The sequence below is a fragment of the Lolium perenne genome, chromosome 2 (genome assembly GCF_019359855.2).
Source record: "Lolium perenne isolate Kyuss_39 chromosome 2, Kyuss_2.0, whole genome shotgun sequence".
In the NCBI taxonomy this organism is placed as follows: domain Eukaryota; kingdom Viridiplantae; phylum Streptophyta; class Magnoliopsida; order Poales; family Poaceae; genus Lolium; species Lolium perenne.
The window spans coordinates 242,851,957-242,872,341 of NC_067245.2; the positions used below are offsets into that span (position 1 = coordinate 242,851,957).

General features: G+C 45.4%; 3 protein-coding genes across 3 annotated transcripts; 2 read left to right on the forward strand and 1 right to left on the reverse strand.

Annotated features, from left to right (window-relative positions):
* The first annotated feature begins 841 nt into the window (after nt 1–841).
* On the forward strand, nt 842–5,892 carry LOC127335437 (hydroxycinnamoyl-CoA:5-hydroxyanthranilate N-hydroxycinnamoyltransferase HHT4). The gene is made up of 3 exons (XM_051362089.2): nt 842–1,099; nt 1,218–1,634; nt 4,817–5,892. The coding sequence occupies exons 2-3, from the start codon at nt 1,218–1,220 to the stop codon at nt 5,714–5,716; spliced, it is 1,317 nt and encodes a 438-aa protein (XP_051218049.1). The 5' UTR covers nt 842–1,099; the 3' UTR covers nt 5,717–5,892.
* A 990-nt stretch (nt 5,893–6,882) lies between these two features.
* Nucleotides 6,883–11,091, forward strand: LOC127335438 (probable protein phosphatase 2C 42). The gene is made up of 12 exons (XM_051362090.2): nt 6,883–7,776; nt 8,097–8,225; nt 8,345–8,477; nt 8,624–8,693; nt 8,898–9,003; nt 9,121–9,238; nt 9,344–9,460; nt 9,568–9,703; nt 9,783–9,859; nt 9,944–9,996; nt 10,441–10,495; nt 10,599–11,091. Exons 2-12 carry the CDS (start codon nt 8,212–8,214, stop codon nt 10,815–10,817), a joined length of 1,098 nt encoding a protein of 365 aa, XP_051218050.1. The 5' UTR covers nt 6,883–7,776; nt 8,097–8,211; the 3' UTR covers nt 10,818–11,091.
* A 1,018-nt stretch (nt 11,092–12,109) lies between these two features.
* Nucleotides 12,110–12,805, reverse strand: LOC127329254 (uncharacterized). Its single transcript, XM_051355785.1, has one exon. The coding sequence runs from the start codon at nt 12,803–12,805 to the stop codon at nt 12,110–12,112; it is 696 nt and encodes a 231-aa protein (XP_051211745.1).
* Nucleotides 12,806–20,385: the final 7,580 nt, after the last annotated feature.

Consider the following 20,385-nt stretch of genomic DNA (forward strand, 5'->3'; position numbering starts at 1 on the left):
GGTCGGGTTGTGTGGAGGAGTGTGGAGTGGTAGTAGTGAGGGTGGTTGTTGAGCAGAAATAATCGCCAGTTATCGCCGGCGCACTGTGGCTTGGGTGCGCCGTGAAGACATAGCCTTTTCGGCTATATCACCCCGGCCAGGGCCCAAGAATCATTGCGGCGCACCCCGTGGGTGCGCCAAGCAATAGCAAATTTTCCACCGGCGCACCACCGGGCGGTGCGCCAATAATTCTTGGGCCTGGCCCGAATCGGCGGGGCCATGCCAGGAAATAGCGCGGCGAGCTCGCTTCCTCTGTGCGGCAGAAGGCCCGCATCCCCGGCGCGGCTGAAAAGAGGTGCGCCGGCAACACTTGTCACCGGCGCACGTCGACGTGCGCCGGTACCTACTGCCTCCAACTATAGCCTTTTTCCTAGTAGTGGTGAGCTGTCTCAATAGAGAAGTACAGTATACAGGACATAATAACCTAGTTCGAGGAGGCATGATTGATTACGGTAAAAGAAAGTTACTGACGAGGCCGATAGACGAACATGGACGTGGCATGTGATGGAGCGGTCGGCCATTCTGCAACAGAAGACAAGGCACCGAATCGTGGCAACAAGTACTACAGGTGCAGCAGTAGTATCCTTGTACAAATAAAAAATACAGCGACAGTCAACAACAGAGGAGCCATTTTAAATCGCCCTATATCCATGGGCACTGCTGGCGCCGGTTCATCGGACTTGCCTGCATGTCTGTCTGTCTGCTGCTCCGCACGCCAGCGAGTCAGCGGCCGCGCCGGCCCCGCGCTACAGACAGTGCCAGGAACCTGAGCGTCAGCTGGAGGTGGGGGCGCCGCACCGTGCCGTCCACCAAACAATTCCCGCTGCTTCTCCTCCGTCCGTCCCTATCGCCTCCGGTCCCCATCCCACACCAACCCCTCACCGGAGCCACGGGAGCTGCGCCGCCCCGCCCGCCCGGGCCTTTATAAGCGGCTCCGCCCCACCTCTCGCCAACCAGCTCTCCACCTAGAGCTTCTGCCTGCTGCTGTCGCCCAACCATCGCGCCTGCTGCTCTCACGCCGCAGATCCGATCCGTCTTCATCTTCATCTTCATCTTCAAGGTCAGCCAGCCTCCGCCTCCGCCTCCGCTCTGTTCACTTTCTCCTGGAGCACGCCCTGTTTTTTAAATATAATTTCCTTCCGCTCACGAGCCGTTCGTCCTAACGCGTCGTCAAGCAGATGGCGGCGATCACGGTGAGGCGGTCGACCATGGTGCGCCCGGCGGCGGAGAGGCCGCGGGAGAGGCTCTGGAACTCCAACCTCGACCTCGTCGTGCCGCGCTTCCACACGCCCAGTGTCTACTTCTACCGCCGCCCCGACTCCGAGGGGCCCTTCTTCGACGCCGACCGGATGCGGCGCGCGCTGGCGGACGCGCTAGTGCCCTTCTACCCGATGGCGGGGCGGCTGGCGCGGGACGAGGACGGCAGGGTCGAGATCGACTGCAGCGGGGAGGGGGTGCTCTTCGTCGAGGCGGACGCGCCCGACGCCGCCGTCGACGACTACGGCGACTTCGCGCCCACCATGGAGCTCAAGCGCCTCATCCCCTCCGTCGAATACACCGACGACATCTCCTCCTTCCCGCTCCTCGTGCTCCAGGTGAGCTCCGTCTTTTCTGAATCACTCGGCTCCGATTTTGCATAACTGTTGACATGACATCTGGTACTACCTGATTCGATAACTCGTACTAGCTGGGACTTGGGACCTCTGTTTTGGACGTGTATGCGTTCATTTCATCGCTAGTTCACCCTGAGGGTGTCTAGAAGCGGACCACCTTATCCTCTTCTACTTTGACCTTGGTTAACGTACGACTCTGTAGTTGCAACTTGCGTCCTGCCAGTTGCTGTCCTGCATAAACAATGTGCTCCCCATTTCATCAAATTGATTTGCCGGCAATTGGTTTCATACTTCTGAACTCCATTGTTTGTCTGTACTATTCGGTTATAGTTAATGACAAGTTGCACTAGTGCTCCTAAGGACGGTTGTTTACTAAGGACGGTCGTGCGCTTTTGTTTTATCTTGCAAGTCTGCACAGAATACCATAACTTATGGCCTGTATCTAGTATATATATATGTAGAACCTTTTAACTGACTCATAATTGGTGTTTCGAATGTTCTACTTCTTTTTTATGTCACCAAACACAGTGAGAACTTGCGGCAGTTTTGCTTAGCGCTAGTATTGGCTCGTTTGGGATTGAGTGGTCAAACTCTCAGCTGCCAACCCCGAGTGTCAACCGTTTGTCTTGGATCTAGAAATTAATGGGCATAACTCTGTGTGATGTTGACATGTCCTAGTGTTAGGTTTTTAGATTAATTTGTTAGCTTTTGTTCATTCTGTGTGAGGACTGGACCCGTGCCCTGTTGAACCATGTGAGGTCTTTCTTCGGCTGAGACATAATTCATGGGTCCGACTTCTTGTTGTCCTCCGACATCTACCATTTAATTCTGGATATACGTTATTCTGAATATTCTTGCTTTGGATGTGCACTTCATGCTGGTATGGAAATTATTACCTAACTAGACCATGTTCCTTGTGATAACTTGTGGTACCTGCTATGTTTTGTGCATCGACAAGTTGCATGTGCATGATTACTTGATTAGGTGGTAGGCTCACTTCTATCATGCTGCACATATCTCAATCTGTTGTTTATGCATGTTGGTTATGCAAGGTCAAGGCCTTGTACAGAAACGGGTTCAAAGAAATTAAGATGATTTAACTAGTCGTATCTTCTAAAGCAGACTTGTAGAAATGTAACATTAAGAACAAATGAGGATAAAACAAGATTTCCATCTTAAAAGCAAAGTACCGCCTGGAGCAGTAGTGGCAACGTAATGCGTGTATACTACCAAAAGATAACTATGCTACACAGAATAGATATCATTTTGAGTACAACACACTTCAGTAATTCTCTTCTATCAAAATTCAATTGTTTCGGTATATTTTAAACTGTTATGTCTAAAAATAGTTATAGACAGGTTGTTGCTTTTACCAGTTTAACTCGTGTAGAAAGCTAGTCCAAATACTAGCACAAATTTTGTTTTTGAGCTAATAAAAAAGCTTGTACAAACACCAAGTAGTGTTGGTTGGTGCTTTTAGTTTGCCAACTTCCAACTTCACAAGAAAAAGGTTGTTGGTTCTTACATGATTGCAGTTGTCTCACTGAAGCTAGCTTGTTTTTTGTTGTTTGGAAACAGTTTTGGACCTTGGTTCTTAATTTTGTGATATTCTTATTGCTTCGATGCAAAAGTTATTCATCTTAGCAGTACTACTGGTTTTATGAGGTGGATGCATAATATATTGCTTAAACCTGGGATCCTATGCTCATGAACAAGGGAGCAAACTTGACAATGATCTGTATATTAGTTGTGGGTTTTGGTTAAACAAAAGGTGTCCAGTAGCGTGTCTCATACACAAACTGGCTCGGAAACTACTGGGTGAAGTTTGATATGGGGATTTTTAGATAGTTTATAGTTTTTTACAACAACTCTTTACCCCTATATGTCATGTTTTTACATCGATGTTACCTAATCTAGTCATATGAGTTGTACTGCTTGTCAGGTGCAATTGTTGTATTAATCTCATTGGGTAGATGGTTATATATTGGACATGATCATATTAACCTCTAGTCATGTGCATGCCATGGCTCAACAGTTACGTTTTGATATTGAATCCAACAATTTTCGGTGTCACTTAACCCTTTGATATTTGGTCTATCTTTAAATAACTGAAACTAGTAGTCTAGACAATGGATGCTTTAAATAATTGAAACTACTAGTGTAGACAATGTGTTAGAGACTTAGAGTACGTAATGGGCTTGGGCTGACGGTATAGCCCGTTAGTATTAGGGTTAATTAGAGATAAATTCACATCTAGGTGTCCAGTAGCGTGTCTCATACACAAACTGGCTCGGAAACTACTGGGTGAAGTTTGATATGGGGATTTTTAGATAGTTTATAGTTTTTTACAACAACTCTTTACCCCTATATGTCATGTTTTTACATCGATGTTACCTAATCTAGTCATATGAGTTGTACTGCTTGTCAGGTGCAATTGTTGTATTAATCTCATTGGGTAGATGGTTATATATTGGACATGATCATATTAACCTCTAGTCATGTGCATGCCATGGCTCAACAGTTACGTTTTGATATTGAATCCAACAATTTTCGGTGTCACTTAACCCTTTGATATTTGGTCTATCTTTAAATAACTGAAACTAGTAGTCTAGACAATGGATGCTTTAAATAATTGAAACTACTAGTGTAGACAATGTGTTAGAGTACGTAATGGGCTTGGGCTGACGGTATAGCCCGTTAGTATTAGGGTTAATTAGAGATAAATTCACATCTTTGCCCACAGATTCTGGTTATACATTACTTGTAAGGCTAATCAATTATTGCCAATGTGTTGGGCTGCAGTAGATATTTAGAGATCATTTGTTAAATGACTAAACTTAAGAATGTCTGCCAATTACCGGATCGCATGGAAGATTTGTGATGCTTTGCACACCTGAAGTATCACAAATTAGAAATCATGTGTTTTATGGCAGAAGTTAAGAATGTTTTGTTAATAGCTTATATCTTGCATCATAAGAATTGAAACTCTAGTCAATGTTCAATTTCAGTATCCTGTTTCATATTTTTGTCTTAAGTGTTTATCAGTCATATATTAACTAGTAGACAGTACTGAAGCTGGAAATATGCACTCTGGTCACCTCAGTAAAGAAAGCTAAGAAACTTGTCCAGAGGCTAATTCTTCTCCATTCTGATTTTTATTCCAGGTGACCTACTTCAAGTGTGGAGGCGTCTCCCTTGGTGTTGGCATGCAACACCATGTAGCTGATGGAATGTCTGGATTGCACTTCATAAACTCATGGTCTGACCTCTGCCGTGGAGCTCAAATTGCAGTCATGCCCTTCATCGACCGAACTCTTGTCCGTGCCCGGGATCCACCAACTCCATGCTACCCACACGTTGAGTACCAACCTGCTCCCGCGATGCTGTCGTCAGCTCCCCAGGCTCTCACTGGAAAGCCGACGTTGGCTCCAACGGCAGTGGACATCTTCAAGCTCACCCGCTCAGATCTCGGCCGCTTGCGCTCGCAGCTCCCTACGGGTGAAGGTGCACCACGTTTCAGCACGTATGCAGTGTTAGCTGCACATGTCTGGCGATGTGCCTCCCTTGCGCGCGGCCTGCCTGCAGAACAGCCCACCAAGCTGTATTGTGCCACTGATGGGCGACAACGGCTACAGCCCCCATTGCCAGAGGGTTACTTCGGAAATGTCATCTTCACCGCCACCCCACTCGCTGAGGCAGGCAAGGTGACCAGTGGCGTGGCAGATGGAGCAGCGGTCATCCAGGGAGCACTGGATATGATGTCTGAGGACTACTGCCGCTCAGCATTGGACTACCTGGAGATACAACCAGATTTATCAGCATTGGTCCGTGGAGCCCACACATTTCGGTGCCCTAACCTCGGTCTCACCAGCTGGGTGCGCCTGCCAATCCACGACGCCGATTTTGGTTGGGGACGGCCGGTGTTCATGGGTCCCGGAGGGATCGCCTACGAGGGGCTGGCGTTCGTCCTCCCGAGCGCAAACAAGGACGGCAGCCTGTCCATTGCCATCTCATTGCAGGCCGAGCACATGGAGAAGTTCCGGAAGCTGATCCTCGACGTGTAATCAGGCTGCAATTTTATGCTATCAGAGAGAAGATACAGGGCAAGGAAGATTCAGTTTTTTTTTGTCAAAAAAGTTACAGGTTCTTGTACTGGAACCTCTTCCGGGGTAAATTGTATATGTTATCAAACAATGATTTCTGTTTTGTGAAGAAAATTAATAATGAGTTCTCGTAGCAACCTGAACCTGAAACCTGAGGCTGCGTCAAGGGATTTGATTGCCTGGGGCTATTCTTATCAGCTCATTCTGCCATCGCCCTACACTGTTGAATACAGATGTGATGCGAGTAGAGCCGTGGGGGTCGCATGCTGTTATTTTACAAGGCTTTACTCTCTTTGTTTGGCGAAAGGAGCAAAGGTGCCTTCATTGAATTAAGAGGTAAAAGACTCGTCAGAGTTACAGAAGGCCTAGGAGATGGCCTGAGAGAAAAGTAGAAGTACAGTGTACAGAGGGCTTACAGGATAGTTTGAACTCACGTTATTACCGTCCAGTCTACACCTACTGAATTCGGCTACTATTTGGCCTAAGGCAGCTACAAAGGGACGGTGCTTGCTTTCATTTCTTCCCCGAAAAATTTGCGGAGAACCACCATTGAGGAGAAGTGCTTCTTTCTTGCGCCGTCGATCTGCTGGATGTCCTGGAGCCACCACTCCTGCATACTGGGCGTGAGCATGTCTCCGGCTTCAGGTTCAGAGGAAACGAGTGAAGCAGAATGCCCGGACCCCAGCCGTGTATGAGCAATTCGAGAACAGATGATCTGACGTCTCCTCTGCCAGACAGCACAGGAGAAAGGCTTTCATTGTGCGGCCATCCACGCTTAGTCAAATCATCAGCAGTTATGCACGGCCTTGAATTGCCAGCCAAGCCAGGAACTTCACTTTGGGAAGGATTTTGATCTGCCAAATGATTCAGAAAAACATTGCCTCAGTTCTGCCCCTAAGTTGATGCTGATACGCTGTTTTAGCAGTGAAAAACCCATCTGCTGTTCAGCAAGCTCCAATAACCTGGGAGCGATGACACAGATCAATATATTCTATGAGCACCTCTTTTGGGGTATTTGGCTTGATGAAAGAGATCCACTTATTATAAAGGATGCCTTCTCTGACCGATATCTTCTGATGGGTACTACGCTTATAAAGATTAGGAAAACTGTGCTTCAATGTGTCACCTTGAAACCAGTGAGCATGCCAAAGCTCAGTATTCAGGCCATTGCCAATGGTTATGGTGGTGCTTGCCTTAAAGCTTAAACACAGTCAAAGAAGAACTGTTGATTGGGAGCGGGAGACACTTCCAAGGTTTATCATCATCAACGGCATTCTGCCAGGAGCCATCTCACCTTTAATGCACCGCTTTGAAAAGACAAATTGAGGCGAGAGAGAAAGGGGTACAGAGCACAGACTTGGCTCCATTTCAGTAGGCATTTGCCGCCATTAACTGAATCTGAGCCAGCCCAAAGAAAGGCTCTCCGCAGCTTTTCTATCTCATCGATCGACCATTTTAGCTGAATTATTGGCGCAATCACAAGCAAGAACTCTGAACTCGATGGAACTGGTAAAAAACATTTTACTCTGCTTCACGAAACAAGACACCACAGCTCGTTAGAGAGCAGAGCCGTCATCAGTTTCAGGCTTCAACAACGATTCGCCCAGAACCGTCATCATTTCAGGTTTGGGTGCCATGTTTTTACCCTGACGGAATGCTAATTACAGCGCTCGAGCTCAGTCGAAGGTGGGACGCGGAAGGTACAGGCCCATGTGGGCCCAAAGTCAAAAGCATAGATAGCAAACCTCCACGCAGCCGGGGTCGCACCGGCCATTTATGATCGTTTCGCGTCGGCATCGACTAGGCCCATCGGCGATCGAGCGACGAGGCGCCGGGCGTCGCTGATCGCCGCCGCCGCCTTGCCGTAGGCCGCTGACACGGCCGCCGCATTGCCGGTCGCCGCTGATCGCCGCAGCCGCCTTGCCGAACGCCGCTGATCACAGCGCCTGGATTGCCATACGCCGCTGATCGCCGCGGCCAACTTGCCGCACGCCCGCACCACCTCCGGATTATCCGTCAAGGTATATAAGCATACTGCATTTCCCTAATTCGGTAAGGCTAGTACGATACATGTGTCCGTACCCGCGAGGGATCGAGATCTACTACCGAGATTACCAGCACAAACAAATGTCAATGTGCCTATCCACGCGATAGTCTGAGCCAATTCGTAGGCTTGCAATGTGATTTGCCAAACATATGTTGCAATGCTATGTTATACACATTTCATTCGCGACCTGGGTACATCCTCACCCCGTTCTTGGCTGCATCTCGGTGTTGCCTTTAATTAGCGAAATGTTTTCTGATGTCCATGGTAAACCTGATTTATTCCTGATGCATCCAGTGTCAGGCAGAATATATTAGGCCCGGAGGCCCCGGTCTGCTTCCTTGTACCGGCTCTGGCTGCACACTTGTGCATGCATTGAAGACCAAGAAGGAAGAACCCAGACCATCAAGCCATGAAGAACGTCTGGTGATGTCTCATTTTGATTTTACCCAATGCTTGTTTGTGCCATCTTTAACTCAGCATCGATTGGTTTACCTTGATCTCTCTTGATACAGGATTTACTTATTAATCCTGTAATATTTCAGGGAACAAAACTTTGCTGTGAGTGCAATCAGCAGAGAGCCCGTGGTATCAAAGACTACGCAAAGGGGAGAGAATGACAGGCTTGAGTATGCTGTGTCGTCTATGCAAGGTTACCGTGTAAACATGGAGGATGCTGTGAGTAATTAACCATCCTGCTTCTAGTTGTTCCCTAGGACCAATGGCAAGAGATAAAGGGCTACAAAATACATGGTTTATTACTTGCAAGTAACTTTTGTGGAACACTGGAAGTCTTCTTAACTTATAGTTTTCTTATTCTCCAGCATGCAACCATTGGAGATCTGGATGTTTCCACTGCCACATCATTCTTTGGTGTTTATGATGGCCATGGAGGTTTGTATATTCACCCTCACCCTCTTGTGAATAACAAACGTAATTCAATACTATGATACAAATTGAAGCGATGTTCAGCTACTGGCATTAACATATATCATTTTCATTACGGTCATGTTCTGTTGACCGGTCCTTTTCTTTTCGTAGTCAGCACTTCTTAAGGAAGTCATGTAAGATACTATCTTATTGTTTTTTTCTGTTCAGGACCTGCTGTATCAATGTTCTGTGCGCGACATCTTCATGTTGAGGTTCGGAACCATCCAGGGTTTAAAGACAATCTGCCTACTGCAGTGGCGAGCGCTTTCGTCAGGTTATTTAATAGCCAACTAAGTTCGCACATAGTTCTGTACCAATACTAGCATATTCTTTTGTTAATTTTGGTACTTGTCGTACATGTATGTCATGACATTTGTAACTGCTATTGCAGAATGGATCAGATGATGATAACGGAGGAGGGACTGAGGGAGTTATCTCGGTACGGTTTTCCTAGTAGGAAATTAACTGTCAAGGATAAGTTAATGAGTTGTGCTTGTTTGAAAGTGAAGGTAATATCTCTTTTCTTACAAGAGCATATCCAATTATTTCTATGTAGAAAATCCAAAGTTACAAAAACACCTATTGTTTACCCCAGCTTGTTTATTCATTTGCAGAAACACACCGGCCCAATAGATGTGGGAAGTACCGCCTGTGTGGCTCTCATTAGAGGCGACCAGATCATTGTTGGGAATGCTGGTGATTGTCGTTGTGTGCTCTCACGGAATGGTCAGGTGCAATGGCTACTTCTCTTGTTATTCTCTGGATGGTACCTGATCAGCTATTTTCTCATATATGTGATCTCTTGTAGTGCATAATTTTGTTTTTGTTGTATTGAAAGGCAATTATTTTGACCACCGATCACAAACCAAGTGTTCCGGCTGAAAAACAGAGAATAGAGAATGCTGGACGTTCCGTAACAGTTACTGGAGGTGCCAGTCGTATTGATAATGGAATTGCAGTCTCAAGATCAATCGGTATAGTTACTTACTTTTCTTTGTGGGGCTATGCGATTTACCAAATTCTATTTATTTATTATTTTTGCTTATATTTCAGGTGATATGAGGTACAAAACAAATAGTCGGTTAACCCCTGCACAGCAAGCATTGACTAGTTCTCCTGAAATTCGCTTGGTAAGCTACTTAGCTGTGCTAAATATGTGTAAGTTTGTTCTACTAGATAAGGCCTGATGTAAAAATGACAATTTATTCTGCTAGGAAAAAATTACCGATGATACTGAGTTTCTTGTCATGGCATGCGATGGAGTCTGGTAAGTACTCAACTAAAATAAGCTTTGCTCTATATGCTTTACTCCATATCCATGCATGATTTCAAGCAGATTATATATATACTCCCAATGACAGGTAGTTCAGCTCAATTTGCTATGCTTTGGGCTAAGCTACATCATCACCATGTACATAACAATTTTGCATGGTTTGCTGAAGCAACTGAATAGTGGAGATTCTGTGAATCCCTTATTGTGCTAGTACTTGAGAATATCCAGAAAATTATTAACTTGATTGCATGAATGTGATTGACTTCGTCCGTTGGTTGGAAATCTTTGTGAAATATGTTGTAGATTTTATTTTTGTTAAAACCTACTTAAAGAACCTGGATCCTTCTATATTTTCAGTCTGCATATCGTTGGCAGTTAATTGATTTTTGTCTCAGCAGCTCTTCGCTAAAAAGTTTACACACACCTCTTCGTTTGCAGGGATGTAGTGCTGAACCAGGGTTTGATTGAAATTATACGCGGGAACATGAAATCTGTGAGTATTTCTTCACCAGCATTTCTATCTATATTTGTTAATAGATTTTCTATTAATTCCCTTTAACTTCGCATATGCTGTGACTAACACAACACAAACTCAGGGGAAGGACCTGGGGAAGATATGTGAGGCCATTCTTGATATGTGCGTAGAGCCACCTCAACCATCGGTGGATAACATGACCATCCTACTGGTCCGGTTTAAGCACACCGCCCAAGCTCCTGCCAGGAGCAAGGCCAAGGAGCAGTCCGGCAACGATGACGACCTGCACGGCAAGAGAAAGGGCAAAGCTGCCGCCGCCCCTCACCGCAGAAGCTTCTGAACCTGAGACACAAATACTCAGAGTGGAGAAAATTAACCTTGATTTCTCTGCATACTAGGATGTGTCCGTATGAGTTAGTAATTTTGTCTTATCAGGGACGGCTTGAGAGCCGGCTCAGCTCACCTGCTTTTCTTGTTCTATTTTTGACTGGAGTACGGTCTTCCATTCTTGTTTCATATACGGAGTACTTATTTTGAAATGCCAAATTGCACACGCCTGATGTGAATTGCTTACGAAGCTGATGATATACATGCCCATTGCTATTGTTATTTTAGTTCGTGTGTTGTCATTGTGAAGGTTATACATACTGTCATAGTGCCATCATATGCTGCGGCCACTCACCACATTCTTAGTAGTCTGATGATCTTCTGTATTCTGTTACATCTAATGTGTGTAGTGAAACCGCATATTGCATAGGCGTCACCTCAGTGCGTTCAGAATAGTTATTTGATCAGTAGCTGAGTGCCTGATTGGTCTACATGCAGCAGGTTGATTAAGCTGCAATACAATGACCTGCAGCCTCCTGCAGTTTTGGAAGTTCTGAATCTTAATTTTGATGCCAACTTCACCAATATAAGTGAAAATATGGTACACCTAGGCGTCCTCTCGAAAAAGAAGTGGTATGAACATCTAAAACAGTATACGCCAAAACTAAAAGGGATACTGATCGATTGCTCTAAAAAACAAACTGTCTGAACACAAGATCGTGTTCTTGAATTCCTCGATCTAGCAGTAAAATTAGATCTTTCAGCTCTCATTATTCCTTACTTTGAGCGTTTCGTACCACAGGAAGATTTTGGTAATGAAATTGCAACCACACATTGTAGAACAATGTTACCAGTGAAAAAGAATATATTGCCATCCTGTATCTGCAAATTGTTCAAGGTAGCATTGCCTAAGAAAGCCTCTAAAAAAAGGCATTAATTGCCTAACAGAGATGAAGCAAGAGTTGCTGAGACAGAGGCGCTTTTACTGTCCATCGACGATGATGAAAAGTGAAGAAACCACTTACAAACAAAATTCTAGAGCACTAAACTGATTAACTTCTAGTAGTAAAAGTTCAACGGCGCTGAACCAAGCATCCATGAACTGTTCTTGGAAGAAGAACAAATCAAGATGATGATGCATAACAGACGATCGAGAAGCCTACGGTACAAATTCTCACATCGGAAAGTTACTGCACTACGATTTGGTGGCTGCAACTATCCAAGATCCATCGACGAAAGGGAAAATCCAACAACACCTATCGATCGAGGCGAGACACGAACGAATCGACCGACCGATGCGGTCGATCACACAAGCAAGAGCGGCCCGCGCCTCCTCGCCGGTTCTTCCTCGACGTGGCAGCGGTAGCGCTTCTGGTCCTCGTCGCTGGAGTACCCGGCATCCTCGTCCACGTACCTGGACGCCGGGATCTCCTGCTCGACGGAGCTGCACGCCGGCGGAGGCGGCGGCGTCTTCGCGAAGATCTTGCGGACCACGCAGTCCATGTTCGCCTTGGGGCCGGGCCGGATGGAGGCGGCGCGGAAGGCGGTGGCGCCCTTGTTGAGCCGGTACTCCTTCATGAAGAACGGCGACGGGCCCACGACCACCCTGCCGTCGCCGCCCTCCATGGCCGTGAGGAAGACGAGCCTGCGTCGGAACGCGATCGCCTCCTTGGCGCGGCCGTGGCCGCGCACGTACTCCTTCTCGGGGCCGTACCGCACCCAGTACCCGCCAGGCACCGGCCGCGCGCCGTCGATGGGGTAGTCCCCGTAGAAGTAGCCCCACACCTCCCCGCTGCGGCTGCCGCTGCTGTGGGGGAAGGGGAGTGCCGCGGGGGTCGCGGCGGAGAAGACGTCGACGTCGTCCGCGACGAGGTCGGGGGCGGCGGCGGTGTCGCCGCGGAGCGCCCTGGGGGTGAGGTACTGCGCGATGATCTCGTGGCCGCTGGGCTTGAACTCGGACGGCGGCGTCAGGCTCCACACGGGCGCGGCCGTGGGCGCCATTGCTGGCTGGAGCGTGCGAGCTTGTAACCCTAGAAGTTTGTTAGGATTTGTTTTGGGAAGTTTGAGGGGGAGGAGTTCAACTTGGACTTCACGGAAACGAACTTATAGATGGGCTGTCATCGTGCTGATGTACAGCTGTAACGTGGCCTCCAGCAGGTCAGAGTTTCAGACGAGCCGCGTGCTTCCGATGGATGATTAGAGATTTCAGAACGAATTTCAAAAAAATGAAAAAGGTGATTTCGGAACGCCTACATACGTACATCTCTACATGCAAACAAAATTATTTAGAATTTTTGGAGGTCCGAAAATATGGATTTTCGGTGCTTAGAGCAGACCGGGTTCTATTGGACCTAAATGATGGTGCATCTTTTCGAGAACGAGTGTACTTTTCAATTGACGACGGATTAACTCGTCAATGTCTACATATTGTAGACTTAGGATTTCGTAAGAAGTAGAGATCAAGTAGATCTCGAAGGTTCAGCTGAACAAAGATGCTCAACTCAATATTACGATGGCTAGGTTACAATGATTTTGATCCATCTGTCACCCTCGGCTCCCTCTTTATATAGGAGGTGGAGCCGAGACTTTTTCGTGTCGTACAAGTTACAAACTGTCGGGCCGCGTTGGGTCTTTCCCTATATTGATATAAGCTTTCTACAATAACTCTATTTTCTTAATCCGAAGTCTTCCAACCTTCTGGACCTCCAAAGTTTCGAGTCCATGGGTTTCCTGTTTTCCAGTGGACCTGGGGTACTTATTCGACATGCCCTTTAAGCATACCTATGTCACCAAACTTACTTCAGACATCATGTAAAATGAAAGTTTACTCCAGGCTCAAAAAAAAGGGGAAGATTCGTTTAGTGCTTACAAGCTGGATTTATCAAAAGCCTATGATAGAGGGGTTTCTTAGAAGACGCTCTTCTGAAAAGGGGCTTTGACAGAAAATGGGTCGGATGGATCATGAGCTGCGTGTGTTCAGTCAAATTTTCTATATTAGTCAATGGGCGGGTTACTGATACTTTCTCTCCAACTAGAGGCATGCAACAGGGAGATCGGAGATCACTCTCCCCTACCTATTTCTCTACGTTACTGACAGCCTCTCCATGGTGATTAGTCACTCCATTCAGTTAAGTGATCTGCAAGAGTTCAAAATTTGCAGAAATTCTCCTGGCATTTCCCACTTGATGTTCGCGAATGATTGTATGATGTTCTTCCGTGCAAAACCTGATCAAGCCTTGGTGATCAAGGAAACCATTGCTTAGTGCAAATAAATTTTCTCTTCTGTTTAGTGATAACTGCCTCGTGGCTACCCAAAATGAGGTGAGAATTTTTTTGGAAGTCTCTGGACAAAGCTTCGAAGATAAATACCTGGGTTACCCCACCCGAGAGGGTCGCATGAATAAAGGAAACTTCGAACCCTCCAAGGACCCGCTTGTCAAAAAAGTTAAACAACTGGGTAGAAAAACCGATGTCTATGGGAGCCAAAGATGAGCTTATTAAATCTGTGGCTCAGGCCATCCCTATCCATGTGATGAGTATCTTCAAACTTCATGTAGGCTTCCATGAAGACTACATGAAACTTGTGCGTGACTTCTGGTGGGGAGAAGACGAAAAGAAAAGGAAATTTTACTAGGCTTCTTGGGATATCCTAACAAACCCAAAGGACCTTGGGAGGGTTGGCTTTAAAGATACCAATGTGATGAACCAAGCACTCTTTGCCAGACAATGTTGGAGGATAATCAACAATCCTAACAGCCACTTCTAGGCTGTTAAAATCCATCTATTTTCCTCTGGTAATTTCATTGATACAGTGTTCAAGCAAGATGCAACCCCTCGTGGCATGGAATTGAGCATGGACTATAATTAATAAAAGAGGGCACCGTTTCAAGAATCGGTGATGGAAAGAATGTGAATATTTGGAGGTATAACTGGGTACCTAGAGACTTCAACCTCAAAGTGGCTCCAGGGAAAACAAAGACTAGAATTAGTCGGGTGAACCAACTTCTACGCCCTGGTACTAATGAGTGGGACAAACAGCTGGTTAGGAAGGTGTGCTATAGCCAAGACGTAGATTGGATCATAAACATCAAGCTTACAGGTTAGCTTTTAACCTGAAACATGGGGTCAGATGGCGCGCGAGAAATAGTGGAAACCATGATAATAGTAGAACCATATGGAACATTATCTGGAAGACAAATGTCCCCAAAAAAAGTTAGGATCTTCGATTGGAGAGCAGCCAGGGACAATCTGTCGACAAAAAGAAACAAAATGAGAAGGACTCTGGAAATTCACAACATATGCAACATATGTGGAAGAGAAGATGAAGAGATCCACCATGCCATTGTTAATTGCACCAAACCAAGAGCACGAGATATGAAATGAGAAAACACTGGCAGTTACCCCTAAGACTATTTTTTTACTTTACTGCTCAGGATTGGTTCCAAAACCTCCTTGCCAACCTGAGCAAGACACAGACAAGTCAAACCTTAATGCTACTTTGGTGCTCTTGTCACCTTTGAAATGACATCATTCATGAAAAGGGAGAAGAAACGATTGCTAGATCTGTGGTTTTTCTGCTTGGATATGACAACTTCCTCATCGACACGATATAGACCCCTAACTCAGGTTTGCCCTCACCCGTTCCCATGTCAATTTCTAAACCTGGTTGCCTGTATCATGTTTATGGCAGTAAAGAGACTCCTAGCAATTTATTGCTGTTTGTGACCACCTAGGTACGGTGGTGCTTGCTGCCAGTATCCAACTCCAAACCTGCAGAGATGCAGAGGTCGAACGTTGTCAGGGCTGGGCTCAACCTTGCAAAACTGAACGGTCTGAAGATGGAGAACCTGAGTCAGACAATGCAGCAGCTGTCTCTTCAATGAACAGCTTGGTGCCCAACGCCTCCATACACTGGCTTGTGTACAAACATATTAGAAACTGATACGTCTCCGACGTATCGATAATTTCTTATGTTCCATGCCACATTATTGATGATATCTACATGTTTTATGCACACTTTATATCATATTCATGCGTTTTCCGGAACTAACCTATTGACGAGATGCCGAAAGGCCAGTTGCTGTTTTCTGCTGTTTTTGGTTTCAGAAATCCTAGTAAGGAAATATTTTCGGAATCGGACGAAATCAACACCGAAGATCTTAAAAATACACGAAGCTTCCAGAACACCCGGGAAGGACCAGAGGTGGGCCACAGGGGCCCCAGGAGGGTGGCTGGTGCGGCCCAAGGGGGGGGGCCTATCTCCTGGGCACCCCGTGGCCCCTCCGACTCCGACTCTCCGCCTATATAATCGTCCCTGACCTAAAAACATCGACGAGTTCGACGAAACCAGAGAAAACCATCCAGAGCCGCCGCCATCGCGAAACTCCAATTCGGGGGACAAAAGTCTCTGTTCCGGCACCCTGCCGGGATGGGGAATTGCCCCCGGAGCCATCTCCACCGCCGTCTCCACCGCCATCTTCACCGCCATCGCTGCCTCCATGATGAGGAGGGAGTAATTCACCCCCAGGGCTGAGGGCTCCGCTGTAGCTATGTGGTTCATCTCTCTCTCTCTTTGTGATCAAGTTGAATATTATCTATGTGCTACTCTAGTGATGTTATTAAAGTAGTCTATTCCTCCTCCGCGGTGTAATGGTGACAGTGTGTGCATTGCGTAGTACTTGGCGTGGATTATGATTGTGATCTCTTGTAGATTATGAAGTTAACTATTGCTATGTTAGTATTGATATGATCTATGCCTCCTTCATAGTGTGATGGTGACAGTGTGCATGCTATGTTAGTTCTCGGTGTGATTGTGTTGATCTATCTTACACTCTAAGGTTATTTAAATATGAACATTGAATATTGTGGAGCTTGTTAACTCCGGCATTGAGGGTTCGTGTAATCCTACACAATGGTGTTCATCATCCAACAAGAGGGTGTAGAGTAGTCCTATTATGTGATCTTTGTTGAGAGTGTCCACTAGTGAAAGCAGGATCCCTGGGCCTTGCTTCCAAGCATCGAATCTCCGTTTGTTTACTGTTTTGTTGAATGTTTACTCGCTGCCATATTTTACTCGGATTGCTATTATCACTCATACTCATCCATATTACTTGTATCTCACTATCTCTTCGCCGAACTAGTGCACCTATTGTATTAGGTGTGTTGGGGACACAAGAGACGTCTTGCTTTATGGTTGCAGGGTTGCTTGAGAGGGATATCTTTGACCTCTTCCTCCCTAAGATCGATAAACCTTGGGTGATCCACTTAAGGGAAACTTGCTGCTGTTCTACAAACCTCTGCTCTTGGAGGCCCAACACTGTCTACAAGAATAGAAGCTCCCGTAGACATCAAGCACTTTTCTGGCGCCGTTGCCAGGGAGGAAAGGTAAAAGGCACTCATACTCCGGTTCCAGGTAACAGTACTTTTCTGGCGCCATTGTGTTTGTGCTCGAAGCTATTTCCTTTAAATCCTGCAATTGCAACTTTTTGTTTCTTGTTTTACACTAGTTAGGCATAATGGAATATAACTATGAGCTTCTTAATTAATTTCCTAAGCTAAGACATGAATTGTGTGATGCGAAAATTAAAGAACCTATGGAACCTCATTTGCATGCTAGTAGCAATATTATTGGTATGAACGCAATCACTGCTAATGCTATGAATAAGTCTAAGCTTGGGGAAGCTAGTTTCTGTGATCTTTTTGGCTTCCCATCTTTAGGGGAGAAAATTTGTTCTGATAATGCTTTATCTCCCATATGAGATAACTCTAATAATGCTTGTGATACTTTAAATCGACCAACTGCAAGTACTGCTTTCAAGATACCCATGAAAATTATTGAACGTGTTATTGATAACCGCTATAAAGGGGATGGAACTGTCCATCCTGGAGATCATTTACTGTTTTTGCATGAATTATGCGGGTTATTCAAGTGTGCAGGTATCTCTATGGATGAAGTGAAGAAGAAGCTATTCTCCGTTTCGCTGTCTGGTAAAGCGGCGCATTGGTATAAATTGTTGGAGAATAGTCATTCTCTTGGTTGGGAGGAAATTGTACCTCTCTTTTATTCTAAATTTTATCCTCCTCATGAAGTGCATATTGACAGGAATTATATTTATAACTTTTATCCTCGTGATGGAGAGAGTATTTTTCAAGCGTGGGGGAGATTAACGTCACTAATGCTCAAATGTCCCATTCATGAGCTTCCCCGTAATGTTATTGTTAACAACTTTTATGCGAGACTTTCAGGACAACACAAGGACTATCTGGACGCATGTTCGGAGGGATCTTTCACAAGCAAGGAGGTTGAGGCTAGGTGAGATCTTCTTGATCGGATTAAGGAGAACGCTGGAGGATGGGAGAACAATGAAGGTAAAGAGTCAGGTATAAATTATGATTATGAATGCATTGAAGCTTTTATGGATACCGATAAATTTCGAAATATGAGTGCTACTTATGGTCTTGACTCTCAAGTTGCTGCAAATCTTTATAAAGCCTTTGCTTCTCATTTTGAATTGCCTAAAAAGAATTTTGATAAGTATCATGAACCTTTTAAAGAGGCTTGCATGAAGAATGAAATTGTTGTTAATTATTGCAATAAGCATGCTCAAACTCCTAAGAATGCTATTTCCTATAAGCATGTTAATTTTTGTGGAATACATAGACCTTGTGGAATTAATCAAATAAAAGATGAATATTGTATCCATCATGGTAATGAAAAAACTAGAAAGTGGCTTAGGGCTCTAGATGATCTTGGTAAAAAAGTTTGTGCCCTCTATCCTTTTATTTGTGAAGTTTGCCATGAAGTGGGTCATTTTAATTTTCAATGCTCCTACAATGATAATTTGAACCCAATGAGTGCTGCAAATTTGTATTGTGGTGATGAAATTACTCCTAATCAGCATGATGAACTTACTTTATTTTTGGGGTGTGAAGAACTGTCGAGAAAAATCTCTTTGTTACATATGAGTGATCTTGATATTGATGATGTCCTGCATGGGTGTTTTTCTTATTGCATTGATAATAGCCATACAAATACTTACATACAAAATATTTTAGAAGATGACACCTTGCCAAAATTGAAGGAGATATGCCCTAGAGGCAATAATAAAGTGGTTATTATTTATATCTTTATGTTTATGATAAATGTTTATATATCATGCTATAATTGTATTAACCAAAACATTAGTACATGTGTGATATGTAGACAAACAAGAAGTCCCTAGTATGCCTCTTAAACTAGCTTGTTGATTAATGGATGATTAGTTTCATAATCATGAACATTGGTTGTTATTAATAACAAGGTTATGTCATTGTATGAATGATGTAATGGACACACCCAATTAAGCGTAGCATAAGATCTCGTCATTAAGTTATTTGCTATAAGCTTTCGATACATAGTTACCTAGTCCTTATGACCATGAGATCATGTAAATCACTTATACCAGAAAGGTAATTTGATTACACCAAACACCACTGCGTAAATGGGTGGCTATAAAGGTGGGATTAAGTATCCGGAAAGTATGAGTTGAGTCATATGGATCAACAGTGGGATTTGTCCATCCCGATGACGGATAGATATACTCTGGGCCCTCTCGGTGGAATGTCGTCTAATGTCTTGCAAGCATATGAATGAGTTCATAAGAGACCACATACCACGGTACGAGTAAAGAGTACTTGTCAGGAGACGAGGTTGAACAAGGTATAGAGTGATACCGAAGATCAAACCTCGGAAGAGTAAAATATCGCGAGACAAAGGGAATTGGTATTGTATGTGAATGGTTCATTCGATCACTAAAGTCATCGTTGAATATGTGGGAGCCATTATGGATCTCCAGATCCCGCTATTGGTTATTGGTCGGAGTGAGTACTCAACCATGTCCGCATAGTTCACGAACCGTAGGGTGACACACTTAAAGTTGGATGTTGAAATGGTAGTACTTGAATATGGAATGGAGTTCGAATATTTGTTCGGAGTCCCGGATGAGATCCCGGACATCACGAGGAGTTCCGGAATGGTCCGGAGAATAAGATTCATATATAGGATGTCATTTTATGTGAATTAAAATGTCGCGGAAGGTTCTATGGAAGGTTCTAGAAGGTTCTAGAAAAGTCTGGAAGAAACCACCAAGGAAGGTGGAGTCCACATGGGACTCCACCTCCATGGCCGGCCAACCCTAGTGGGGGAGGAGTCCCAAGTGGACTCCCCCTTAGGGGGCCGGCCACCCCCCCATATGGGAGGTGGAACTCCCACCTTTGGTGGGAGTCCTAGCTTGGCTAGGTTTCCCCCTCTTATGGAAGGTTTTTGGTTCGGGTCTTATTCGAAGACTTGGACACCAACACTTGGGGATCCACCTATATAATGAGGGGCCAAGGGAGGGGGCCGTCCACCCCAAGACCACAAGCTAGCCGCCCCCCTTGAAGTGGCCGGCCACCCCCTCCCAAACCCTAGCCGCCCCCCTCTCCTCCATATCTCCCGCGTAGCTTAGCGAAGCTCCGCCGGACTTCTCCACCGCCACCGACACCACGCCGTCGTGCTGTCGGATTCAAGAGGAGCTACTACTTCCGCTGCCCTCTGGAACGGG

What these genes read in the sequence shown, in the direction of transcription:
- LOC127335437 (XM_051362089.2), top strand. Translation starts at nt 1,218, where the DNA reads ATGGCGGCGATCACGGTGAGGCGGTCGACCATGGTGCGCCCGGCGGCG. An exon ending in TCCCGCTCCTCGTGCTCCAG is followed by an intron (nt 1,635 to 4,816) that starts GTGAGCTCCGTC and finishes TTTTTATTCCAG; the next exon opens with GTGACCTACTTCAAGTGTGG.
- LOC127335438 (XM_051362090.2), top strand. An exon ending in TGTTTATGATGGCCATGGAG is followed by an intron (nt 8,694 to 8,897) that starts GTTTGTATATTC and finishes TTTTCTGTTCAG; the next exon opens with GACCTGCTGTATCAATGTTC. An exon ending in TGCAGTCTCAAGATCAATCG is followed by an intron (nt 9,704 to 9,782) that starts GTATAGTTACTT and finishes CTTATATTTCAG; the next exon opens with GTGATATGAGGTACAAAACA.
- LOC127329254 (XM_051355785.1), bottom strand. Translation starts at nt 12,805, where the DNA reads ATGGCGCCCACGGCCGCGCCCGTGTGGAGCCTGACGCCGCCGTCCGAG.